This window comes from Coturnix japonica, chromosome 15, assembly GCF_054131305.1.
Source record: "Coturnix japonica strain WE chromosome 15, WE-NBRP24, whole genome shotgun sequence".
In the NCBI taxonomy this organism is placed as follows: domain Eukaryota; kingdom Metazoa; phylum Chordata; class Aves; order Galliformes; family Phasianidae; genus Coturnix; species Coturnix japonica.
In genome coordinates this window covers 17,651,217-17,678,183 of record NC_140677.1, presented here as the reverse complement: position 1 = coordinate 17,678,183, position 26,967 = coordinate 17,651,217, and the positions used below count along the sequence as shown (strand labels likewise).

Genomic DNA, 26,967 nt, shown 5'->3' with positions numbered 1-26,967 from the left:
AGCACGGGGACTCACTCATAGCAGCGGGGCGCACCCCGCGCTGTCCGCAGGGGGCGGTGCCTCTGAGGCGGGGCGAGCAGTGGAGGGGCGGTGCCGGGGGCCACGTGTGTCGGCATCATGGCGGCGGCGGGGCGGCGTGCGAGAGCGGCGCGGCGGCGCCGGCGGCCGCAGGTGTCGGTGAGCGCGGGGTCCGGGCGGGCGGGTCGGTTCCGAGAGCGGTTCGGCGCTGACGGTGCCGGTGCTTCCCCCCAGGGTCCGGGCGCCGAAGGGAAGTCCCGTCCGCCGCCGCCCCGGAGCCGTGACGAGGAGGTGTCCAGCGAAGAGGAGGCTGAGAGGTGAGCGCCGATCCCGCGGCTCCCGGGGCTTCCGGGGCTCCCGGGGCTGACGCGATTCCGACAGCGCGGCCGCGAGGCGACGGCGGGACGAGGCGGCGGCCGAAGAGGAGCTGGAGGAGACGCCGCAGGAGAAGAAGCTGCGCCTGGCCAAGCTGTACCTGGAGGAGCTGCGGCGGCTCGGTGAGTGCGGGCGGCGGCGTGGCCGGGCGGCGGCGGCGGGGCGGGACGGCCCTGAATCCCGAACCTATCGCAGAGGAAGAGCGGGCGGACGAGGAGGAGGACGAAGGGGCCGCGGGCTTCCCGGGGGACCTTGTCGGCGAGCGCCTGAAGGAGGACGTGGTGAGTGGGGGGCGGCGGGGCGGTGGCTGGGCGGCCTCGGGGCCCTCCCTTAACCCGCTGTGCTCCCCATTAACCCGCTGTGCTCCCCCAGCTCGAGCAGCAGGGCCGACTGCGACGCCCCGCGGCGCAGGACGTGAGTATGCGGCCCGCGGATCCCGCTCCTCGCTCGTGGCCAGGCCGAGCCAGAGCTGCCCCTCTCACAGCCCTGCTCCCATTAGGTGTGTCCTCCGGCCCCAGCTGCCATCCGAGTATTGCGGGGGCACCAGCATTCGGTCACTTGCCTCGTCGTCTCTCCGGATGACAAGTTCATCTTTTCAGCTGCTAAGGATGGTTCTGTCATCAAATGCAAGTGCTTCTGTTTCTCTTGCCTGCTGCAGTCAGCTGTTCCTGTGGTGGGGACCTGGTGGAAGTGGGGCTGCTGGTGGAGGTGGCTCTGCCTGTCCTTTGGATGGATGTGGCTGCAAAACACATGAGCTTTGTGTTCAGCCAGTATAAGGCTTCAGGGAAGCCCTGTTGTGGCCACCCAGGATTTAAAGGGAGTCTGTAAATAGGGAGAGCAACTTTTTACATGGGCAGATGGTGGTAGGGTTGGTTTTATACTAGAAGAGAAGAAATACAGATTACATGTGGGGGGGAAATTCTTTTCTCAGAGGATGGTGAGGTCCTGGCAAAGGCTGCCTGGAAAAGCTGTAGCTGCACCTCTCTTGGAGGTGCCCACGAGACGGGCTGGGTGGGGCTCTGGGCAGCCTGATCTGGTGCGGGGGGCAGCCAGCCCACAGCAGGGGAATAGGAGCTAGATGGTCTTTAAGACTTCCAAGCCATTCTATGATCGGCCTCTGGGCAGGGCAGATTGCATCATTCTGGGCTTTGTGCACAGCTCATTTGTGTCTCCTGGGGCAAGGGAGGCTTCTGTGAGTGATGGTGCTGCCTGTCCTGCAGGGGAGGTGGAGAGTGGGAAGAGACTCTGCGTGGTGCCTGGGGGCAAGAAAGGCGTGGAGGGGCAACCCATGGGGCACACAGCCCACGTTCTCTGCATTGCCATCTCATCGGACGGCAAGTACCTGGTATGGTGACTGGATGCTGGTGTTGTTCCATGCTGCCACATGTTGTCACAAGTAGCTCTTGGCCCTGTTCCCATATTGTCATGAACCTGTGAAAGGGGAGGGTAGGTGGGGAGGTACATCCTTTTCCAGGATTCTGGAGCACAGCTCCTTGTGCCCAGCTTCTTTTTGCTGGTGAAGCTGGATTGAAACAATACCTGCTTCAGCCATCATCAGCAGTGTTCCTGGACACCTTACCCCCAGCAAAACACGTGGAGTGGGAGTTGTGGGTCTGTTGCGGCAGTGTTGGCCGTATTCTCCTTTCTGCCAGGCTACAGGAGACAGAGACAAGCTGATTCTGATCTGGGAGGCAGCCACCTGCAAGCGCCTTTATACATTCACTGGTCATCGTGATGCCGTGTCGGTGAGTAAGGACGTCCTGCCACTGGTGGGCAGTGCATGCCGCTGCGTCTTTGTGACCTGGGACCAGTGGGGCCTCCCTGCAGTGAAGACCCATCTCTGAGGTTGCCCTCAGGGACACTTGGGCAGGGCACTGTTTCATCTGTTGGTCTGTCCCTCCACAGGGCTTGTCCTTCCGGAAGGGCACGTACCAGTTATATAGTGCATCCCATGACCGCTCTGTCAAGGTCTGGAATGTGGAGGAGAATGCTTATGTGGAAACCCTGTAAGACTCCAGTAGAGTGAGGATTTGTCACCATATCCCCAAGCAAAGGGAGAAAGAATGAGGGTGCAGAGGCATGGCCTCTGTAGCTCCTCCTCATCTCCCCTGCCAGTTTTGGGCACCAGGACATCATCACAGGGATGGACAGCCTGAGTCGGGAGTGCTGTGTGACCTCAGGGGGGCGGGATGGCACCGTGCGTTTCTGGAAGATCCCCGAGGAGTCACAGCTCATTTTCTATGGGCATCAGTAGGTCTGGGGCGGGAAGGGGATATGCTTCCTCTGGCGGCTCCAGCAAAGCTTCTGTATGTGTTCAGTATCACCAGGAGCCTGTCAGTACTGTGGGAATTCTGTCAAGCCCTTTGTGCCTGGAGCTCTGCACCCTACAGGATTCCACGGTATGTTCATGGTTACTGTTAACTATCTGTTCTTGCAGGGGCTCCATTGACTGCATCCAGCTCATCAATGAGGAGCACATGGTGTCAGGTGCTGATGATGGGTGAGTACAGGGCTGGGAGTATGCACAGCCTCTCCAGTCCTTGTGCCTCCAGGGCCTTCAGCCCCTTCCCTGCAGGTCAGTGGCCCTGTGGGGGCTGGCGAAGAAGAAGCCACTGGCGCTGGTGAGGCAATCGCATGGGACGCAGGGCTCTGCCCAGGATCTGCAGCAGCCGTACTGGGTATCTGCAGTGGCTGCCTTACTCAACAGCGACCTTGTGGCTACAGGTGCCTGGTGCTGGGAGAGCTGTGTTCTCTTCTGGCAGTGCAGGATTGGGATCATGTGCTTTTTCTGGTGCTAGGGTGTGTGCTCTCTTTGCTCCAGGTTCCCATAGTGGCTGTGTGAAGTTGTGGAAGTGTGGCGAGGGATTTCAGAAGCTGGAGCCCATCTGTGATATCCCATTGGTACAGATGGGGGATGCTGGAGCTGGGGGGGGGGAGTAGGCCTGGGCCAGTTGCAGTGTGCTGATGCTGACACCTGCTATTTCCTCCAGGCTGGCTTTGTCAACAGCCTGAAGTTCTCATCAGCGGGAGACTTTCTGGTGGCTGGCATTGGGCAGGAGCACCGGTACCATCCCTGTGCCCCATTTTCCAGGGCTTAGACCCTCCATCCTAGCACCTGGCTGGACCAGGAAGGGCATGAGGGGACACTCTTTTCATCTGCAGGTTGGGCCGATGGTGGAGGATAAAAGAAGCCAAGAATTCCATCTGCATCATTCCCCTTAAATGTAGAGCTGTAGTCCCTGGTCCCATGGCAGATGAAAACTCCTAGCCTTCAAGCGCTACCCGGAGAGCTACAGGAACTGGATCATTAAAGCCTGTGTAGTACAGAGAACAATAGCTCCAGTGTTGTCAGTACTGCTTGGGGCTGCAGTAGTGCACCTACCCCTGCTTGCGGCCCCTGCCCAGGTACGTGCTGTGCCCTTGAGCTTCAGCCAGACCTGTGGTCAGGTAGAGTGCATTGGAAAAACAATAAACAAAAAACACTTTTACTACCCAAATGGGTACTTGGGCCATAAAAGGTGGCTCTGGGCCCTAATTTTCAGGCCTTGTCTGATAGAATGGGGATTAGGGAACTTAAAAAGATGGGTAGTTTCTCTTTGGACCCTAAAAAGGTGGCTTTTCAGCTTAAAGTGAAACTGGGGCCTGAAAATTAGACATTACACTCTGGAAATGATCAGGCTGGGCTGTAGAGCTGTTATCAACCTATATCAGAGCTGAGAGTATAAGCAAAGTAACAGCAGCTACTGGTCCAAAATGGAGACTCAGGGCAGGAGTTTGGTCACCAAGACCTGCGGGTTCAAACAAGCAAAAGACTCACAATCACAGAGAGAGGCTTGAGACCTGAAAACAAAGTTTGGAATCTGGAAATAAGGCATTGGAAATGCCATGGAAAAGAAAGAGCTTTATGAGCCTGGAAATGGGGCATCTGGACCCTAAAATAGGCCTTATGGCACCGAAAAGGATAATTTGTAACCGAAATGGAGGATTTGGGTCCCGAAGAGCAGAGTCTGGAAACCAATAGTTCCGCACGGAGGAGGGATGGGGCCTCCGTGCCGCCGGAGGGCGCTCCACAGCCCCGCCTGTCTCCGCGCGCAGCTTCGTTGCTACGGGGAGGAGCCGAAAACAAACGGCAGCGCGCGGAAGGGCGGCATGGCGGCTGGCGGCGCGGTGAGGGACCGGGCTTCCGCGCTGCTGGGGCCGGGTGTTCGGGGTCCGTAAAGCCGCTGGGGTCGGGTCGGAGGCGCTTTAGTGGTGGGCGGGGAGTAGCTCTGGTTCTGTGCGAGCCTTAGCGCTGCCGAGGCCGGGCTGCATAGCGGGGGGAGGCCTGCGCTTGGTTGGGGGCGGGGGCAGCCAGGCGCGATTGGCCGAGACTGGGGGATTAGGGGCTTAGTGCTGCTCCTGGGCTCGGGATCCTGTCAGCTGCGGCCGGTTCCGCTGTGTGTGGACACCTGGGGGTGCGGGGAGCTCGCAGTGTGAACTTGGGGGGCTGCAGAGTGGGAGGGACTTGTGATCAGCAGGGGCACAGCGAGCTGGATGGTGCTCGTGCATGAGCTTGGTTAGGGAAATGGGAGCGGTGTGTGTAGGATTGAAGGCTGATGAGCTTCTTTTGAAGTCTGAAGGACTTTCCTTTTGTGACTTCTTTTTCAGCGATTTGTTTGGTTATTTTTTAATTTCCCCCTAATTCCATGCTTTTTCTTGGCCTTTGCAGCGCAGCATGGTGTAGAGGTGTGCTGTGCTTGCCATTGTAGGGGTACGGTAGCAGTCCTTTTTGCTGCAGTTCTGTTTATATCTGACTATTTTTGTAGGTGCACTGACTTGCGAGTTTGTCCCTTCTATGCAAAGCATGAGCTCTTGTGTACACCTGGTCTGAAACGAGCAGTTGTTAGTGCAAAGCTGTACCTGGTGACTGTTGTTCCAGGGTCAGCTGTGGGTTCTCCACACCAGTAGTGGTGGGAAGTATATTGCAAAAAATGCACAGGTGGTTTGCACAAGTTGGTAAGACCAGGACAGAGTATCAGCATGGATAATCTGCCTTTTCAAGAACTTAATGATATATGGGGGAGTACGTGTTTTGTCCTGCATAATGTTCATACCACTACCTGACTGTCATGAAGTGAATATGTGGCTTGGTTAGCTTGCCATTGAAATGATTTTATTGTATGAAAGTGATTCTTAACCTATCTTGTCTGAACGTTATTGTTTTCTAGGAAGATCCATCCCTAGAGAGACATTTCAGAGGCCACAGAGATGCCATCACTAGTGTGGACTTCAGTCTCAATAAGAAACAATTGGGTAGGTCATTATCTCTTTCTATTTTGATGGCCTGCTGATAAAAAAAAAAAAAAAGGATTTCTATTCTTAAATTATATGAGGGGAGCTATGGAGGTCCTGAATTCTAAAAGAATTAATGTATGGGAAACTGGTAATCACAGCCTGAACCTCTGATTAATTGGCTGAGGCAAGTGTTGGGTCAGCTGTGGGAGCACAGGTGAGAGTAATGGAGTTGTGCTCCCGGAAGGGGTGGAGCTTGACTCCACCTCCTCTAGACCTCATTTAAGGGCTGTCCACCACTAAAGCAGCATCTCTTGGAGATTGCTCCTTGGTGGAGGTTGCCTCAGTGTTTCCCAGCAGACTGAAGGCTTCTATATGGGTGAGTTTTTCCTGTAGATAACCTTTTGGATATTTATTACCACCTCTCTTATACCATTACCATCTTTATGTTATTGTCACCTTACAATTAAGAATTCATTTTTGCAATGAAGAGATTGGTAAGTTTTGGCAGTCACCCTCTAGGGGAAGAAATTCTTCCTTGTATTCATTTGCAGCTTGCTATCCGAGTCTCTTGTCCTGTTTTTGAACCAGGGTGACGGGTTGTGAGCATCCTGTTGGAGCATTAGGAATGTCTGCTGCTGCCTAAAGTTACCTTGCTTTATAGTGCTGTAAACACAAAGTAAAACTGTACTTTTTTTCCTTCCCTGTTCTGTGTAAGTGTTTTTCTTCTTTTATCTTCTGTTTCTCTTAGTTTGGCATGTGCCTGTGGTTACACCAAGGCTTGTGTCATAGCTGTTGTCAGTTAACTTGTGTATTCTTGGAACAGGAACAAGTGGGAGTTTTGGCTCTTGATGAAGTAGTTGTTTGGTTTGTGAGAATGTTGCTTTGGCTCACGATAAGTTCAGGCAGAAATGGTTGAGGCAATGTGTCTGTGGGCTGTGGACACAGACGTGAGTAAACAGGAATACAGCAGTCTAGCAGGTGTTGCAAGTTGTAATAATCCTATTCTGTGTCTTACAACCTGCAACACTGTAGCTCTGGAAGATGCAAGGAAAAGAAAATCAAACCTATCTTTGACCAATGCTGTTTGTATTGTTTTCTGCTGTCTTTTTCTGTCATCCTTCTCCTTGTGTCTTTGATTGGGGAGTGAGCAAGGTGTGATCAATGTTTTGCTACAAGAAAAGAGCTAGGTGTCAGGGAAATGTGTATGGTTTGCCTTTAAATCGTAGCTCACAGGGCTTTTCTGCCTAATCAGTAGGATGCTACTAGATATTCAGACCGCCTGTTTTCCCACAAAAAAGTGATGAGATAGCCTTCCTCCATAGAACTTCTATGCATTTCCTAAGTGTGTGTTTATTTGGCTTTGCAGACTGTGTGGCCTTTTCCTCTGCAACTGTTGCATTATCTTGGGAGCTGAAATGTCAGTTCAAGCTAGTGCAAGGGTATGAATTTCTAACTAAATACATAATGTGCAGCGTATAAGTAAATTGTGACAGTATGTGTGAAGCTGTTGGAAGCTGTGTTGCCAAATGCAGTATGAAAAGAAGCTCCATTTTAATTGGAGGAGAAGTAATGCAAGCTACCATTATTCTTTTCAACACAGCAAGTGGCTCAATGGATTCATGCCTGATGATCTGGAGTATGAGACCTCAGATGAGAGCCTATCGCCTTGAGGGCCATAAAGATGCAGTGATGTGTGTTCAGTTTTCCCCTTCTGGCCACCTTGTAGCTTCAGGCTCCAGAGACAAAACAGTCTGCTTATGGATTCCAAGTGTGTAAGTATCTACTCCCTATGTGTCTTCCTTTGTGTTTAACTCTGGCCTGGGATTTTTACCTCCCTCTTGAGAGCAGTTCTCCAGGTTTGGGACTGAGGAAAGGACAGTTTTATGCAGCAGCTCAGATGGAGAAAAGATAATTCTGTCTTGAAATACCACTGGAAATAAAATTGAAGCCCCTTACAAAGCTTAAAGTCGCTAATGTAACTCCTTCTACCCCACCCTTCCCAGTCTTTTGTAGCAAACCAATCCTTTGCTTCTCTGCCAGTCTATAGTAAGATGCTTGAACTCAAGCATTCTCGTATGGTGCTACTTATGAGGCTCTCAGCTGGAGTTCTGGCCACTGTGGTACTGAGTGTCAGGTAGTTGCCTTCTTGGCTTTACTTGGATGAGCTGTAAAAACATCTCTCTTTTTCATCTGCATTGCAGTGAAGGAGCTTGTTAGCAGTAGAGAATCCTAGCCACTTCTCTGATGTTGATGGTTCTGTACATGTTTTAAATATTTGTACAAATTAACAACAGCATTTTTGCCCCTTTCTTGGCCTTTCATTTCAAGTTGGATTGGGCTGCAGTATTGCAGCAGAATAACTAGATTCGGCTTTGAGTTCCGTACGATTTGCAAAGCGTGAACTTGTTTGGGTTTGGTCCAGAGTTTTCTCCCTAGTGTCGAACATAAATTTCCATAGAAATAATGGTTAATAGCAATTCATAGACATACAGAAGCTTCATTACAATACCTGAAAATATGTCTTTGTTGTGCCTCTGCGCAGTTCTGAAGTTTTCTTTCCTTCTGCATAGCAAAGGAGAATCTACTGTGTTCAAGGCTCACACAGCAACTGTGAGAAGCGTTCATTTCTCCAGTGACAGCCAGTCCTTAGTTACAGCTTCTGATGACAAAACAATCAAAGTGTGGACAGTTCACAGGCAGAAGTTTTTGTTCTCACTCAGTCAACACATAAATTGGGTGCGTTGTGCCAGGTAAGTATAGCACTCTGTTGATTTATCCTTCAAAATAGAAGCTGAGCGTTGTGGTCTCATGATTCAAATGTATCCAGTGATCGTAATGTTTTATTAACGTGCAGAAAGTGGCCTCAGATATCAGTTGTGAACTCATTTTATATTTCTTTACTGATCTTTTCTGCATAGTTCTGTCTTTCACTTTTTATCTGTTATGAGTTTTTTTTTATCTTGAATTTACCAACAGAGGTAAATGAAGGGTTGTAATATAATTGTTTTTGCATCTTGGTTACTTACAGTATTGTTACGCATGTATTCAAAAAATGTCATCAGTGCCTCATCATTAACATCTGGTTAAGTAGAGTACAAGTATGTAATAATCTACAAACATTTTGGTGCATCGTGTTATTCATTTTACACACTCCAGAAGTTCAGCTAATGATCTTTGCATTTTCTGTGAATAAGAATGCTGAAAGGGCTGCCATTACAAAAACATCATTTCCTTGTTACTGCCTCAAAATGTCAGTTTTCAGTGATATGTCATGGTTCTGAGGGATTTCTATGTATGTGTGTTTTTAGGATAAAGCTGCAGGTTAACTTAAGTGTGATAATTTCATTAGATACTTTCATGGTGGCAGTGACCTGTAGTATTATAGGTGTCCACAGCAGAGTAGGAGGAAAGTGTTTTCTGCCATGTGTGATGATCTTCTCTTAGACTCAAGTCCTGATCTTGCATTATATTTGCCTCTGAAGCTGTATGTTGATCTCTCTTCTATTAAACTCCCATCTAAAGATTTCGCATACATTCATTTGATGTGCTAGAATGTTGAAGCTTATCCTTTAAGAGCCATTATCTTGGAAGTAGTTACATTGCTGTGAATACTTGTGGCAAAAGTAGGAATTGTTTTTCTATCCTGGTTCCAAACAACTTGAGATACATTTGAAGCAAGTCGGACAAGAGACCCTAAGTAGGACTGAAGACTTGCCTGGAGATGATGTAATGTACTTATGGCATTAGGGATAGTTTGAGCACTTACAGGTTGCTTCTTTTATCTCAACCACTGACAAATGGATTTTCAGTCTAACTAATGTCAGTGTGGCTTCCTGAAGAATGAAGTGTGTGTTTACAGACTGACTTTGACAGCTGGCCAGATCTAGTTGATCCTGGACATCTTCAATTTGGGTACACTACTTTACTGCCATAACTCTTTTCCTAGATTCTCTCCTGATGGACGATTAATAGCATCAGCCAGTGATGATAAAACTGTCAAACTGTGGGATAAAACTAGCAGAGAATGTATACATTCCTTCTGTGAGCATGGGGGGTAAGTACCTGTCAGCGCATAAGGACTGGCCTTGTGATTGTTGAAGTGGGGATGTGTGATGGATGTTAATTTGTTTTTGTTACTGCAGCCAGAAATTCCTGCCCTGGAAATAATTTTTGCCTCTTGAGGGTAGCATTAGCTATTTAGCTATTACAAAAGCAGCCATCAGAGAATGAAATGCAAGAAGAGCATCCAGAATTGCTCTGATCTTGTCCTAAATTGAAATGAACTGAAAGCAAAAAATGCTTTGGATGCTTTGTGCATCCTCAGAGAGACAAAGAGTTACTCAAAGTTTTTTTTGTTTTTTTTTTCAGTTGTCAGATCAGGAAATTTTGTTTCATACATGATGTTGAACTGCAACAAAAGTTAATGTGCTGAGAAATACAGAGTGTCCTTACAGTACTGAAATGGGCCTGTTCTCAGGTGGTCATGAATTTTGCCCAATTTTGTGCAAGATGTTTGTCACTAAAGATTGAGGTTTTTACTGTAGTTTTGTTTTAGAAAATAAAAGAAAAATAATTCCAAACAAGTCCAGAAACAAGTTGTTTTCAACTCCACTGAGTGAGTAGCAGCATGGGATTTGAGGCAGAAATTTAATTCAGTTCTATCTTTAAAATTAGTTAAGACTAATAATGGAAAAATACAGTGTCTGTGTTTATTTTTGTATATGCTGATCTAGAAATACTACTCACTTAGTAAAGGACACATATTATGGAGACACTCACACTTGAAAATGTTTTATGGTCAGATCCATTGTATTTCAGGAGGCTCTTAACATCTACAGCTCCTAACACAAAGCAGTAATGAAGAGCTTTGAGGACAGTTATTTTGAGATATGATCCTGCAGTCTACTTGGGTTTATGAGCTTGGTCCTAAGAGAAATTTGCCAGTGTGAATTTTCAATTTGTTTCCTCCTTTCCTCCATTACAGTGTAGTGTTCGCTGTATCGTGATGTAGCTTTCTCTCCTGAAAAGACCTTTTTGATCTCAAGCAAAAGCTGAATATAAATAGTTGGATTTAACTGCAATTTGCAGGTTTGCGAATCATGTGGAGTTTCATCCTGGTGGTACATGCATTGCTGCAGCTGGCACAGATAACACTGTGAAGGTGTGGGATGTTAGGATGAACAGACTCCTCCAACATTATCAAGGCAAGTTCAGATATTTGAAAAACCTGACTGGTCCGTGTTTTGGTATGGATTGTCTGAAGTTCTAGGAATGTCTCTTACCTGCTGTTTTTGCAGGAAGGCCCTGGCTTAGGCTCACAAGGGGAAGCCTTTCCTCACCAGCCTCATGCTTTGCTTTTTCTATCTTGGAGATTAATTCTTGCCTATAGATAAGAAATGCTTTTGTTCTGGTTTCTCTTCTCTACTCTCCATGGTGAGCCAAAAAAAAAAAAAAAAATAATAATAATAATAAAAAGCCACAACACTGGAACCATCACTAATGATTTTTGCGAAAAGAGGCTGGTGAGGAGCAGGAACAAATGCAAATTTTGGAAGGCTTCAGTAATTCTCCATGTATTGCATTTTGATCACATAATTTGGCTGTTGTGCACTGAATGTGACATCACCATCATTGCTAGTTTTCTTCTTGGGCTAAAATATATGTTTAGGGTATTTTTCTACCTGGATTATGTTTCGTTCTGGGCTTCTAAGTTCAAGCTAACCTTTTCAAGTGTATTGTTTCTTTGCATCTGGATCAAATAAGGTTTGAACTCTGAGCATCTCAAACTTCCTTATAAGGTTATTTTTATTTTACTTATTTCCATGGTTATTATTGACTCATAATCATTTCTAGTTCTGATAGCATGCTCACGGAATAGAGCATTGTGACAATTGTTGTTCTAAATCATTGTAATTGTACCAGTTGTATCATCAGCAGTGAGTGCTAAGGAGTGACTCTGCATAGTATTTTTGTGAACCTCACCATAACTTGGCAATGCATTTCTGAAGTCTTGCTGCTAATGTAGGAAGCAAGTTTAAGTACTTGAATGGCGTCAGATTGTCCTGAAACCTACTTATCAGCTTGTCAACAGTGACAAGGTTTGCAGTGCTTATTTCCAGCCACTGTATCATTTGGCTAAAAAATGATCTCTTCATGCTTTCCCCTTACTGCTATTAAATTGTCTGAGTGTAATGTGGTTTAGGTTCGACTGCCAGGTTTACTTTCATTTTGGAGTTGTATATTTTGCTTCTTTGCCACCTTTACTCAATAGCATTTTTGTCTGACACTCTCTACTAAAGTGATCTTTTCCTGTTATGGGTGTTACTTTTAGCAGCTGCTGTTCCAAGTCCTCATAATTTATTAAATTTCGAGCTTAGAGTTGTCATGAAGGCCAAAGAAATGTATAACAGCAGTGATAGCTGATACATTTGTATCTTCAATCCGATACATTTATATCGTATTTTCAAGATGTAAATCCTGCTCTGAGGGGTTGCACCATGGGCCTTCAGGCGGAGCTGCCCGCTCAATCCCACTAGGGGGCGTCTCTTTCCTTTGTATGTGCTTAACGCTGCCTGATTGCGGGGAATCCATTTTAAATACGCATCGCGCTGAGGAGTTATAGGGCTAAGCCGGCCTACCGCAGACTCTTACATATTGAAGTCTGGTTGCTTTCCAAAAGCGTTAAGTCTTTTAGTTGCTCCTGTTGCCAAGGCTTGCTCCAGCTATAACATTTGCAAAGGAAAACTGGATGTGGAGTGCAAACGGCAAAACTTCCCGCATGGTGTGTAAAGATGCTCTGGTCCCATTTACTGCTCAGAAAAGTACACAGATGCTTTATTCACTTAGATAGCTAGTGCTAACACTTTTTGTACAGCAAGTCAATCCCTAATTAAAGAAGTCAGTATTTATTACCTGAGGACTTTTTTTCCTGTGTAAAGTTGTGTATAGGGCATCTCACTCACGTGTCTATTCTTGTTAATATATAAGCTAATAGGTTCTATTCTGGAATTACTTGGGAACAAGAACAGCAGCTCCCCTTGTGGTCAGATATGTCAGTATCCCTCTCTGTCACAAAACTGTAACTCACTTGTGAATATAGTTACATTATAGGACTACACTGGAAGCTTTTGTAGTCTTAAATCTCAGAATAACTGCCGAATCTTCCTTCTTCCCTTCAGTGAAGTAGTGACTGTTTTTACAAGAATTGAATGCTGCCCTTGTTCCCTGGTGCTTTGAAGAATTTGATGGAATGTTTCCCCCTTGATAGTTTTCCTTTTTGGAATATGCATGTACTTTTTTATTCTTTTGCCTTGGGCTTATGTAAACTGGTCTTGGTGATTATTGTGTACATTTTTTTCCATCTCTTAGTGCACACCGCTGCAGTAAACAGTCTTTCCTTTCACCCCTCTGGAAATTACCTGATTACTGCTTCCAATGATTCAACTCTCAAAATTCTGGACTTGCTCGAAGGAAGGCTTTTGTATACTCTTCATGGTCATCAGGTAAGGAAAAGCCTTTTGTATGAGAGTACAGAAACACACAACTCACTGGGCAAATCTGTGTTCAAGCCCTACATGTTTGCACCTGTTTGCAGCCAAAAGTCTTTAACTTCCTTGCTTATTAAATTAATAATGATGATAATAATGAGAACCTCTGAGATCATTCACTGTATTAGAGGGAAGGCATGAGGGGGGGAAAAAAAGGAGGTAAGTCAGGAACAGAGGGAATAGGTGATGACACAGCAAGATGGTTTTGGTGCTCAAATACTGAGGGTGAAGCCTGAGGGACACCACTAGTGCTGTGCTTCAGACTCTGACGCTGCCGTATAGTCTCTGTTCCGCACATCAGACCGTCTCCCTCTCTCTAAAGAGGTGCAGATAGCACTCAGCCATCTGACATGAGTGAAGATATATGCTGTCTGTCTGACAGTAGGTGTAAAATGGAGGAAATTATATTTTGAGACATCATTTGGGCACATTTCTATTTTGTTAACTGACTGAATTAAATAACTGAAGGTGATAAATGCTGCCACCTGGTTACGTTTAACTGATTGAACTATTAGTATTGTGCTGCTGGATGTGTTCCTTCTAAAGTTAATTATTATATGAATGCTTGGAGCTCTCATTTTAAATAAATTGATTAATTTTATTGTCCATTCCGATTGGGGCTCAAAGGCAAAAGAAAGGCAAATGTGTTTTAAAGATTCATGTTCCTAGGGGACAAAACAAATTTCTAACTCACCTGTCTCTTTGTTATATTGAGGCTGAGTTTTGAAACATCAAAACTGTCTCAGGAAAGTCACACCCTGAAGCTGTTGAATGGTTGATTCTGGGCAACAGCAACATCTGTGTAAGCTGCAGAACTATTAATTTTGGTTTCTTGTGACTTTACGTTTAGCGATTGCTTTGTCTGATATTTAAAATCCCTGTATTCATTCCGCAACTTCTCCTTAACCGTGTATTAGTAAATTTCTTGTGGTATTAAGGGGTAAGTGCAACAGCTTCATACTTGAAGCTCTGCCTCATGGAAAGATCTGATTTTAAACTCCTTTGGTCAGTTTTTATGCTGAAAGGAATGGAGCAAAGATTTGAGGAGAAGATAAGTGCTGCATATCTTAAGGTATAAACTTTAACTGCATAAAACTTTTCTTTGGAGAGTGGTGAGTGGGTGCTAATATCAGATAGGACTTGAAAGCTTTTACCTATTGTTCTAGTCTTATTTTCATATTTGCCTTTTTTTTAATGGGCAAAGCAAAAGCTTAGGAAGTAGCTTTCTGGAAAAGGGGCATTGTGGAGGGACTGTGGATCTTTATGCCTTTTATACTTCTCCTAGGAAACAATGTGGATGGTTATTGTTTGTTTGGAGGCTGAACCTACTTTCTATTCCTTCTTCCATTCCGAAATATAGACAGTTTAGCTTTGAATGAGAATCAAATATGGATTACTGCAAACTAGTTCCTCAGAATTAGATAATAGACTGTTTAGACCAATGCTGTACTAAACCCAGGGTTTCTACAATATGATTGTTTCTTAAGTCATCTATTCAGATGTGGGGTTAAAGCCCCTTGATTTAAAAAAAAATTTTTTATTTTTTTCCCCCCTGTTGTTTCTGATCAGTAAGATAACAGCCTTTGCTCTCTCCTGGTTATCTAACTGGTATTGGAAAGGCTTTGACAGCAACACAGCTAGCTGCTGTTATAGGGTTGTATCTCTTCCATTTTGGAAACAAGTAGAAGTATGAAAGTGGCAGACAGTGCTTTCTGATCTTTTAGGGGTATTACATTACACTGAAATGGGAATAGAATCAGTCCTGGCATAATCCTGAGTTGGCTTTCACTCTGTTGATCAGTGTATTACGAGGCTTTTTAATTTCTGATTCAGCAGATGTATCTTACTTTTTCACCTAACATGTATGATAACCTGTTCTTTGTTCTCAGTGTTGGTATATAAATGTGGATTTTTTTGATCCTTAGGTCTTTTTTCCTTCCAGTCTCACTGTGATTTCTGCCAGCATCTCTAAGTGGTGAAAAATGAAGTGGGTGTGGATTTTTGTTGTTGCTCTTCATTAAGTAGATTTGCCTTTTCAAGGGAGGACTGTAGGTTAGTCACCAAATGAACAGCCCATTCTGAAGACATTCTTTAGTTGTGACTTTGTGTGGGTGACTGTATTGGTCCACAGTTCTTATTCTGGCAGCTGACTGCTGCTGTGCTGTTCTTGGAAGGCTGTGTTTAAGTGGACACTTGAAGGAAAATGCCTTCATGTCCTTCTGATGTACTTTGACGCAACTGTTGGAGTGCTGGGAATTTGTTACTAGTTGATTAGCTGTAGTTTACATAGGGAGGACTGCCAAATTTACATTGCTGTCTTTTTAATGCTGTGTTGGAGCTGGCCTTGTTGTAACAGAAAGATCATTAGAGACAGGAGTTTGCAGCTTAGAACTAACGTCTTGCAGCTGTGAGATCATCCTGTACTGTTCTGCGCATTTTTATTCTAGAGTGCTTCAAGCTGTAACATACTATTGCCTAAGCCCATACAGATAAAACACTGGGTTAGTATGCAAGTCCATCTCTGGCACTGAATCATCATGCAGAAACACAATGTTTTGGAGCATATAGTTAGTTGTTAGAGAGCAGCAGGTTGTAGAGCATTTCCAGACAGCTTCTGTAGTGGCATGGAAGTTCCTTGTAAATATTTAGGGAACATTACTTGGTTATATGTATAAAAAAGGCTTTTCAGAACTCAGTCCACTGAAAATTATTATGACTGGGGCATTTAGCATGAAAACATGCCATTTACCATTAGCAGCTCAATCCTATGTGCTTTTCTCAAGCTTTCTTTCCCTCTCCCTTTCTCTTCCTTATGCTTTCCCTTTCATTGTGCAGTTTCTAAGAATGCAATAGTTTGTATTATAAGGATAGGCAATACAGATGCTGCTTTAAACCAGTTTCAGATCACCCAAGGAACATAGCAGTCACAATCTGATAATAAACAAGGAATCGCTTACCCATTTCAAGGCTTGCAAAACATTCCAGAGGAGGCAGTCTCTAAGTAGAGATGCTTCCCTTGCAGCAGCCAGCCCTCACATGAAGTTAGGGAGTGCAGGTGAGCCAGGTCAGCAGATGTTCCGTCCCTGGATCTGGCTGTGACCTGACAGTTCCCATACACTCAACACCTTCATGCATGAACCAATGACTGAGTGTATCAGGGTCAAAGTGACTTTACAGTGTAATGTGTAATTGCAGTCCCAATGGAGATACGGCTTACTGTGACGCTGTTATTATTTCATGTCAGGACATGGGTATGTTTTTTCCATAAGGAGACCACAGTTTTCAATTCTCTGTCCTTCTGACTTGCTTTGCAAAAGATGTTCAAAAAGTCCATTGTTAAATGTCACTGAAGAAGACAATGCCATGTAATTCTTCAGTGACACCAGACCTCCTGCTGCTTCTGCCTCTGTCAGTCATCTTAGAGGAGCTGAAGAGGTATTTAGTGGGCGCTAAGAGAGGCTGAATGTATGTATGTAACATTACAAAACCATGACACTTGGTGACTGCATGAGCTGGTGTCTGGATACCTGGTAGGCATGTACTGTTGTATGCCTAGCCACATTCTGGATATCCAGTATCTTAAAATGCAAGCAAAAGTGGAGGAAAGGATAACCAAATGCCACTTATCCTAGTGCAGTAACTGTGGGCCATTTACCTGACAGAGAAGGGTTTTTGACATCTTGCTGACTTCAGAAGAGAAATACCTTGTAGTCAGCGGACCTTGTTTTTTTTGTTTGTTTGTTTTTTCCATATTTATTTTAAGTCTATCTTTAAATTTTATTCACAGGGTCCAGCCACCTGCATAGCATTCTCCAGAACAGGAGACTTTTTTGCCTCTGGAGGAGCTGATGAGCAGGTTGGTGACTGGTATAATTGGTGTGTTGCTTCGAAGTCCTCTAGGTATGTCTAGTTTCATGATGTTCCTAACCCAAGAAATGTTGAAAGAAGACACTTTCAGGTTGAGAACATCTGTATTCAGTAACATCAGCCTTCTCTGATGTGCAGGTGAAACTGACCTCTAAGCAATTGTAGTAAAAAGTTTTCATAAAGGTAACATATCCATCTGACCTTGTTCTCCAGGTGATGGTATGGAAGACTAATTTCAGTGCAGCAGATTACAGTGAAGTTCTGAAAACACACAAGTCTGGTGCTAATGTGGATGGGACCCATCGCAATCTGGTAGGTCAGCATTCAGAAATTACATAAAGCTTCTTTTGGGGAACAATGTCTACAAGTTGAAAAATACATGACTCAGTTTCAGGTGGTTGAACTACAGAGCCATCTTTTTTCTTAGTATTAATTTGAATTGTCTGATATTTACTTGTTTGGTATTGGTTTATTTAGACATATGTACTTTCTTGGAAAATGATAAAATGAAATAATGATTAAAAAGAGAAATAAATGTAGTTCATTTATGTACATTTTTGTTAGCAGCCTGTGTTTAAGAATATGTGAGAGGACTGGACAATATTCTGCACTCCCACCTGTCCTCACCTCTCAAAAATAAAAAGCACAGATGTGAGTAACAGCTGAAAGCATTTTACTAGCTAGTAGAAATCCTTGAGTGCTGCCATTAGTTCTGAAAATAGACATTCATTAAATCTTTCCATTGACAATTATCAAAGACAGAAGAAATCTCTGTGCAGAGACTTAATGCAGATGAGAAATGGGTGTCATTGTACTGGAGCTTTGTTTCTAAATATTTGGAGACATCTTAGTTCTGACTATATCTAATGGATGAATCCATTAGCTGAATAATACAGTATGATGCAGTGATCTAAATGTAGTGTTGATGTTAGATGTTTTGGATATTACAAGAGTAACCCTTTAAAGCTGTTGCCAGTGTGAGTGATGTTTCACTTGAATTTTTGTATATTCTTACAAATCTTTGGATGTTTCCTTGATCTGTTGAAGTATAACTGCAGCATTATTGCCATGACTATTTTGTTACATGTGGTTCAACATGTGCTGTAAGATAAAAAGTGGGTGTGTGAGTTGTTTTTGTGTGTACGAAGTCTTAACTGGAAGGTAAACTTCTACCTGATACCTTTTACTTTGTGGCAGTATCCGTAGTCTTCCCAGTTTAAGTTCTTTTTGCTAAGCTACTGAACTATGCTCTCTCTTATATATAATAGTGTTTTTTACTTAGTAGAACCTCAGCCCATTGCTGGAGATATTGAATTAGCCACAGTATTTTGTGACAGACAAGGCCTGTGTGTAACTTGCTACACTCTAAACCGGTTGCCTGATGTTGAGTGCATTGTGAAGAGAAGCCATGAAAAACAGTATGGTGGCACTGGTAAGAAAGAACAGAAAGGTTGGAAGGAGGTTAAAGTCAATTTTACCAAATCTTGCCAGGATTAATACAAACATCTTCCTTTTTTAATTCTGTTGGGTTCTAACTGTAGCGTGTTATGCACGCTATGAAACTAACAATCCAATGACCCCTTTGCTTATTATACTGAACTAACATTGAACTATAGTTAGGCTACTTTGTGTCATATAATTCTGAGCTAAAAAGTAGCAGAGACAGAGAAAGCCTTTATGAAAGGAATATTCAGCTTGTAATACTGCAAGCAACGGAGTAAACTGTATGGACAAGGCATCCTCTACTGTGAGATGATAACTTTACCCTCATTTGTTCCACTGTTAATACCAAACCACGTTATCCAGTAGTAATTTAAGGAAGGGGATAGAAGAAATGCCTGATCTCTTCTAAAATTTCATCACCGTTATAGAATGTTTGTCTGCAGATAGCATAAAGTGTATTAAAGATAACTGTTGAACAAAACCCTTTAGCAGTGACTCACCACTTTGAACACTGGTTCCTCCACCAGAACTGTTCCCCTGTGGGAAGAGTTTACCTGCCAAAGCCTCTGATGGATGCTAATGGGATGGTTTGCATACTACTGACAGGCAAGTCCATGTCACGTGGTGCTCTTTGACAGCACTTTTTCTCTCCTTCTGCTTTATGCTCACAGGAAACAGGGCACAGTAAATTCTTCTTTGAGATATAATTTTTTTTGGTTTGGGCCAGGTGCTGTGTTTTTACAGAGGGCAAAATGAATAATATAGGTTAACTTTAAATTTCAATTTGATATGAAAAGTTCTTAGCTATTAAAAAGAAACTAATGTCTCTTGGTTTATTATTTTAAGGAACATAAGTGTAACCTGAAAATGGCAATTATAACTTCTTAATAAACTGTCCACAGCTCAATTTCTTTTCTTTCAAGTGAAATGTGTTATGTTAGGCTGTTTTTGAAAAGTGCTGCTGCAACTTTCTGCAAGACTTGAATTTTGCTGTTCATTTAAAAAAAAAAAAAAACAAAAAAAAAACTTTTCTGTTTTGAGCAAGGCACTGCTTTTTTTTTTTTTTTTTTTTGAGTAACAGATGTCAGTATTATTTTTCCCATTTCTCTCCTGACAAAATGACTTAAAGCAGCAGTGTGTGCTTTTTCATCGCCTATTGATGGCCTTTAATAGAAAGAGAAGCTGTTTCAGTCTTCTCTAGTATTGTGCAGTACCAAGATTCTTCTGGAAAAGGATAAATTGTGCAGATGTTCTTTATAGCTATGTGCCAGGGGCATGTTGATTGCAATTTATTTTCAATAGCTGTAAAATAAATTAGCATTGTTCTTGACATGTTTGAATCTGTTCACCTTTTACTTAAAGCAAAGAGAATATTTTTCTTAGAGCAGCTTGTGCTGTATTGAATAGTTCTGTAACTTTTTTTCTTAAATACTTAAAAAGCATGGCTGCTAATCAAAGCAGTGGATGTGTAAAAACTGTTTTGTATTCAGTTTGTCATGGAGGAGTCAGAATAACGTGCAAGTGCTAGGAAAGAACAACTGAATGCAGACTTTAAAATGAGTCCATCATTGAGGTGAGTAGGAAGAAAAAAAAGAATTTTAAATAACTTCTGGCATAAAAGAGGCACGAAAAATCCTGTTGGGGTGGTGAACTTGAAAACAAACTTGCTCTGAAATAATTTTCATTTCAGTAGGTACATGGAGACTGAAGCCTACAGAAGATGCTAATTTCTAAGGCAGGTGGTTAAAGTGCATTGTGAATCAAGGCATAGAGCTTGTTTGCAGCGATAGGTGTGAACTTCAAAGTTGCTCTGCCCACCTGCTGTTGTTTTCTGTAAATATGAGGCTGCTTGGTGATGCAGCTTGCTTTGAAAGCAAAGCTTCTCTCCGCAAGAATGTTTGCAAATTAAAGAAGGCTGTGATGAGTAGGAATTACAGTCACAACTGTGGTGTAAAAGCATAAAACACAAATATGTGGTATGAAAAAATGCTAAAACTGTCTGATATAAACTATAAATATGTTATTGTAGGTGTGAGAGATTCTAAGTACTAGGTCAGAATTATGGAAACTGAAATACGTACTTACCATTTATAAATTAATAACTGCTGCTACAAAGTGTTGCCTAATTGCCCTGAAATCTAGTTTGACAAGATTTTTCTTAGAAGTAAGATCAGATTTTAATTTTTGTTCTTTCAGCAAATAGATTCGTTCTTAAGACTTTTGAACAATCAGACAAGCCTCAAGGTTGACCCCCTGATTAGGGGTCGGAATCAAAATTGCCTTTTTAGTTCAGCACCGTCTCAGGCTAATTAAAGTAAATTCATCCGCTTAAGTTGCTACTGTATGTGGCTTGTCTTAATGCTTTGATCATAATTCAAAATGAAAAGATGGAGTCAAGATTTATAGGCTTTTTCCAATCTGCTGTTCTGTGTCTGCTTAGGGAGATGACGAAGATGCCTCAAGCTTTAAAGTATATATTTTTTTTAAGACCTCAGATTCTTCTGCTAAAATCCAAACTTCCACTGAGAAAAATAGCAAATAGGCATGTTGTTTTACTGTCTAGTAGGGGGGAGGTATGTTTACATATGTGCGTGAGTATATGCATAACAGTCATAGGTATGTAACGTACATTGGCATGGCAATACTTGTGCAACATACCCGTGTATACTTCATTAGGAGTAGAATGGCGCAGAAGAAAAGCCTGAGCTGAAAGCTTTTGTTCGCAGTTCATGAGAACACTCTGGTTTGCGTTTTGCCTTGGAATCTGTTCCTTTTGGTGTGAAAGAATCTGTAGCAGGAGAACCCAAGTTGATGAATTGATATTTTGCTACAGTGTTTAGCGGTTTTTCTTGGAAACTTTTCCCAAGAGCAATCTTAGATGGTGTCAGAGAGCAGTAGCTCCATTTCTGGTGAAAATTATTCCCTTTGATTCTCTTGTCTATGTTTCTGTTCCTGTTGTGGCAAATGCAAAAGAAGGAATACAGAACGTGCAAACAGGGCTGTAATCTCAGGTGGTGTATAGAACAAGCTGATGGAATGATGGAGCTGTGCTTAGCACAGACCTCCTGGAATGTGTGGACAATGCAAAGCTTAGATGCTTTTGGCAGACTGCACAGATAGTTGTTACCAGAAGTTACCTCAAAGGCCACAAAACTAGTGTTTCACTACTTTTTTTTAAAAAAAAAGAAAAAAGAAAAAAAAAAAAAAGAAAAAAAGTTTTAGACTTCAGAAGTAAGTACAGTGGACCAGGAGATGGCAAACTAGAGGACTGAAATGAAGAAAAAAAAAAAAAGGGTAGGTGTTGGGAATGGATTATCCCTTTAGATGAGCCTTTTGGCAGAAAGAAGCAGGGACCTTTTGTGAGATGTGGACAAATAGTATCACTTCCAGAGACAGGGAATTTCTGCAAGCATCAAATCATGATCACTTGATTCTTGCAGGATTACTTCAGTATCATTATTTAAGGTTTGCCTTTCCTGATGCAGGCTTTAAGAAGAAAATGCACACACACTGCCATCAAAAGTCATGCCGCTCCAGACTGTGAAGACAGATGAGTTTGCAGCAGCTTTTCTTTTTTCAACCATAGCAAGAAAAAAACACTTAAATTTCTTTTGCCCTTTCAGATTTTCCCAACGTAAAATGTTTTTCCATGTTTACCCTCCATAAAACAGAGAATCTTTTCTAGTTGTTTCTGTTGCAGTAGCAGACTATATCTGTTTATTTTTCTAGCCATCCGAGATGGATTGTGGTGTTCATCTTAAGAAAACAAAATCTCCAGATACTGGTAGGAGCCATGAACGGCGAGAGGATGATGTCCAGCTTGCAGATACCTTGGAGCATATTATAGGACAACTGGATGTTCTGACTCAGGTATGGTTTGCTGTTTGATTTTATTATGACAATGAGAACGTTTTGCAGTAGATTCATAGAATAGAATCACAAGGTTAGAAAGGACCTGTGAGATCATCTAGTCCAACAGTCCTCCCATTACCACTGCTACCACATACCAGTAAACCTTCTGTTATTAGCCAAAGTTTATCCAACTGAAGGCATAGCTAAAATTGCAGGTAGTAGAACTCTGTCTCATTGAGTAACTAGCTGGTTACACCTCCTTCCCCAGTTACATTGCATTCTGCTGGCAAACTCAAATCCTTTCTCCCACCCAACATTCACCTATGCCATCCAATTTCTGCAGTATTCTCTTCTCATCTTACATATCTGGGCGTTCCTGGGCCTCGTCTCCCAAATGAGCTTTTCACCTACATCTAGCTAGCAACTAATCCCTTGCAAAGCTTTCACATGTTGTTCTTCCCCAGAGACCCAAAGTAGTGCTGGAATGGTACCAACTGTTAATGATGGTCTATTGAAGTGTGTTAACTCTATTCCAAAATTCTTAAGTAGTCTCTTCTCTTTAACCAAATCATTGTTTGTTATTTCTATTGAGAAATGTTTGTTTCTGAGCATTTCTTGGGGCTAAATCTCATTGTATATTTTTGAGGGATATGAGAAGTGGGGAGAAGGCATAGGACAGTAAACATCATTAATCTGTAGAGCACACTGTTGTTTATGAAGAAATAAACCTGTATGGGAGTTATTCTCTGCAAGTTTGAGTGTTGTTTCTGGGGAGGAGCAAGCAGATGTTTAACGCTGAATATTGAACACACTAGTTAATGGTTTGAGTTGGCTGTCTTTTCTTTAGAGAAGTACATGACCAAAAAGAAGTCAAGGATGATGCACTGGAGAACCCAACAGGTGTGGAAGAATGGCTGATTTAGGGGTATGAAGCATTGTAGGACCACAGACTGTCTAAAATAGAGTGAAAACCAAAAGAAATTCATTTGGCAGAAGTGCAAGAAGGCAGTTTTCTGTAGTTTTTAAAATCTTTAGAACACTGGAGGGGAAAAAAAAAACACTTCTGTGACATTGGTTCTGCATTTTTATGATGAAGATACAACCTAGTGTATACATAAAATACTTTTCTGTTTTTGTCTCTGTAATTGGTTTGTGATATTTATCTTTAATTACACAAATCAAATCTATAGTTCTGATGAAGCATGTGTAATGTCGTCTTTTCAACTTCATAGGTACTTAGAGGAGGCAAATATTGCAGTAAACAGTATGTGTGGGGTTTAAACTAGATAAAAGCAATGCAAACATCTCTTCAAGTCATTGCATAACTGAAAAAAGATAATTTAAATGTTATTTAAAACCTAGCAAAAAAGAGAGTGAAATAGAGATCACTGGGGGAGGAATAAATTAGTAGGTTTTAGGATAAAATTGTAACTAGCCCTAAAATAGTGTTTGAAAAAAAATGCAAACCAAACAAAAAAAGTAGAAGCTGCTTTGAGTAACTGTATTCAGCAGCCTTTCAGCTGTAGCCTTTATTTTTGCCATCTGTGCAGTATTTTATTTTCCTTTGGTTCTAGTCTGTTGTATTTTGTTTTAACAGTGTGCATATGCACAAGTAAATGTACATGTTGTTCAAGTGGTTTCATAATTCATTTTAATTTTAACTTTGTAATATTTAGAAGTGAAACAAGTCTACACAAAACCATCAAGCAATGCAAATGAATGTGGAAGTATCCCTTATGTTTAGAGGAGATTCCTGAAGGAGGAGGGGCACAGGTGCAGTTAGCAATGCAAAGAAACAGAAGGTAACAAAAAGGGGCCTGCTTGTTTAGCTGCACATTTTTTTTCTTCTTATAGGCATACTGTGTGGATGAGTTATAACAGAGAAGGGAGTACAGATTCATCAGAGGCACCTTTATCGCCTCTTTCAATTTTGATCACCTGGTCAACACCAGTTAGATGTTGTCCAGGTGGAACCACAACATGCTGGTTGCTAGCTGAGATCTGAGTGAAGAGGAAACAGCAGCTGGTGATAACTGGCTGATTGTTTTTCTTGGCTGCTCCTCCCAGAACATAACAGGGCATTGCTTCCTGCACATCACAGGCTCAAGCTAATGTCACAAATTTTTTGCAAAGCTCCACCAACTCTGGAGTTTGTGACTTCTTTCTGTGAAAGGACACCACTGCTTCATTTAAAAAAAAAAAAAAAAAAGTTTTCACAAATAAACAACAAAATGTCTCTATGAAGATATAAGACATCACAAGCTTCATCATTTTTCTCTCTTCAAGAAAGGTGCAGACTATACCAGTAGTCTCCCAATGTTCTGTTAAAAGTCATTGCTACGTAATTCCTGTGTATTGATCACTTAAAGACAACACTAACAGCATATGTGGGTTGATTTTAAGCTGTTTTCTTAGCTGAAGAGAAAGGACAGGGACACCTCACCTGCACCCCAAAAATATTTCTGAAAATTTTCTATTGATATAGCTATCCATGAGTTTACTAAGAATTTTTAATTTGCTGGTGGTGTGGGAGCTTGGGTACGTTTCAGTTGTGGCACCTTGAGTTCCTGCTGTCCTTGTGCTTGTCATATTTTCCAACGCTGTATCAATATAACATGGAGGAAACATGAAGTTGTGATAAACTATTCTGCAAAGTTATGCAAATGTAAAATTAATCTGTTGAGTCTATCATTTTTGTAGCATTTCCTTAGCTATAATTTCAAGGTTTATTGTGGTAAACATTTTGTAACATGAAAGAGGGAGAGAGAAAACATACTGGTGGTTTTTATTTGAAAATTTTCTTCTGAAAGTGGTAAAGAAAGAAATCATCTGAACGCTGTCGTGTCTTGCTGACACTCAGCTTTGTTCTGCACTGCACACTTGAAGCTGCGTTGTCTACTGCTCATCCATTACCAACACCTGCTAATAGATTTCTGGATGGAGTGTCATGCACTTGGAGGTAGCAGGATTGGTTTTGTTCTATTAAGAGGTATCTTCCTGCCAGCCACCAAATGAAGGTAGAAACACTGAAGCAACCAGGCAAAACAGTGCTCACTACAGATTTATTGGAATGAAAATTATGTGAAAATATTAAGCAGACAAGATCTTCCTTGCAAATCTTCCTCAAATTCAGCATATTCTGAAGTCTATCTTATTTGTGCTTTGTTCCACTGTGCTGTGTGTAGCAGAATGGTTGGCTCCTATAGGCTCTGATATGCTGCCTAGTGCCTTAGTTAAGATTTGAGCTGTGTTTGGAGGGAGAAAAGAAGGTGTGTTACAGCAAATTTTATGATGCAAAACCCTTTATGACTTTGTGATGTTGCATTGTGGCTGAGGGAGATGGCTTCAATAGTAGTGCTTGGTGTGCTTTCATCATGCCTGTGTTTTTGCTTCATCCCTTCCAGCCGTTCCTCTCATTTCCCAAATGGTTTTGTAGGACACATTTCCTCTTCCATCAAGTGACCTTAGCCAAAGTATTTCCTTTCTTTCTTTGCATTTTAGTTTTCCCAGTAATAAAATGGAGATAAAGAGACCTGCTTTCTTTTGTTAAGTACTTGGTCATGTGCTTATGAAATGTGCTATTTAAAGATCTTCTATTTGTAACTTCTATACAAACAGCCAAAGTTTGTTTGAAATACTGTAATAAAGTCTTGAGGTTCTGAACATCCTTTGTTTTTGACAGGGTATGTTTTTGATGGCAGTAAAAATGCTCCGAATATGAAGCTATCGACTGCTGCTTCTAAGTTGATGGGTATTAAAGCATTAAATGTAATTACTGCCTATTATCAGTTATTCCAGTGTCCTTGGAATCTGAAAGTGATTTTCCACAAATAGGTCTCTTGGTTACCTCACAATGGTCCATTAAAGGGTTTTCAGAAGAGGCTTTTATTGCTTCGTGGTTAAAATGTTTTTCTTGTATATTCTGCCTGTGATGACTTCAGCTGTAGGAAGAGGCTATAAAAATCCCTTTGTGAGGTAACTGGATTGCACAGAGATATTTAGGCCATATGTTGAGGTATATGCTGCCAGTTTGAGTTTTAATTCCCCTCCATCACCCCACTGTGCTGCCTTACACTGGGAGGGTTTCTTGCTTGACCCTGGTGTTACAGCTCCAAAATAGCTCAGAGTACTTCATTGAACATAGCATTCCATTGCCCTCTGAGAACACAGCATATAGCTTGTCTGAGTGGTTTGGCGGCAGCTTTCCTTTTGTTTTGCAGACAGTTTCCATTCTGGAGCAGAGGCTGACGCTCACGGAGAACAAGCTGAAGGAGTTTCTGGAGAACCAGCAGAAAATCATTCAGAACAAAGAGAACTGAGTTTGTGGAAGAGAAGCACTGCTGAAGGCCCTTGGAGTTTGCAGGGGTTTATATTCCTAATAGGCTGGGTGACTTTAATGATTTGGAGAGTAATCATTTTTTAATTGATATGTACAGTTACTGTATCTGTAAATACAAAGCTTTATTACTTTACTAAAATAAAAAATTGTTATTTGTAAGAGTGGATGATTTTTGTGATTTCTTGTGTTTTCCAGGTACTATAGGACCTAGTGAGGGGGTCTGAGGACCATCGTCTCTCCTGCCTTAGCTGC

General features: G+C 42.5%; 2 protein-coding genes across 35 annotated transcripts; both read left to right on the top strand.

Moving 5' to 3' along the window:
- The first annotated feature begins 102 nt into the window (after window positions 1-102).
- On the top strand, window positions 103-3,724 carry RRP9 (ribosomal RNA processing 9, U3 small nucleolar RNA binding protein). 5 transcript variants are annotated; one of them, XM_015874453.3, is made up of 15 exons: window positions 103-177; window positions 253-335; window positions 400-515; window positions 589-674; window positions 766-807; window positions 893-1,019; window positions 1,614-1,738; window positions 2,046-2,138; window positions 2,299-2,399; window positions 2,509-2,643; window positions 2,831-2,893; window positions 2,969-3,117; window positions 3,215-3,294; window positions 3,384-3,457; window positions 3,556-3,724. In XM_015874453.3, exons 1-15 carry the CDS (start codon window positions 118-120, stop codon window positions 3,659-3,661), a joined length of 1,440 nt encoding a protein of 479 aa, XP_015729939.1. In that variant the 5' UTR covers window positions 103-117; the 3' UTR covers window positions 3,662-3,724. The 5 variants fall into 5 exon arrangements, 2 of the variants coding, with proteins under 2 accessions (XP_015729939.1, XP_015729940.1); XM_015874454.3 differs by lacking the exon at window positions 2,509-2,643; XR_014934690.1 differs by lacking the exons at window positions 2,299-2,399; window positions 2,509-2,643.
- POC1A (POC1 centriolar protein A) lies at window positions 3,665-26,874 on the top strand. Of its 30 annotated transcripts, XR_014934694.1 has the most exons (14): window positions 4,525-4,560; window positions 5,601-5,685; window positions 7,268-7,439; window positions 8,238-8,417; window positions 9,614-9,721; window positions 10,756-10,871; window positions 13,036-13,169; window positions 17,002-17,070; window positions 17,295-17,397; window positions 18,364-18,513; window positions 19,014-19,130; window positions 22,254-22,394; window positions 23,224-23,276; window positions 24,053-26,039. XR_014934694.1 is itself a non-coding variant. In XM_015874457.3 (12 exons), exons 1-11 carry the CDS (start codon window positions 4,543-4,545, stop codon window positions 23,233-23,235), a joined length of 1,134 nt encoding a protein of 377 aa, XP_015729943.2. In that variant the 5' UTR covers window positions 4,525-4,542; the 3' UTR covers window positions 23,236-23,276; window positions 24,053-26,039. The 30 variants fall into 30 exon arrangements, 13 of the variants coding, with proteins under 13 accessions (XP_015729950.1, XP_015729943.2, XP_015729941.2 ...); XR_014934705.1 differs by lacking the exons at window positions 4,525-4,560; window positions 23,224-23,276; window positions 24,053-26,039 and adding exons at window positions 3,665-3,798; window positions 26,597-26,874; XR_014934695.1 differs by lacking the exons at window positions 23,224-23,276; window positions 24,053-26,039 and adding an exon at window positions 26,597-26,874 and having other exon boundaries at window positions 18,367-18,513.
- The last annotated feature ends 93 nt before the right edge of the window (window positions 26,875-26,967 follow it).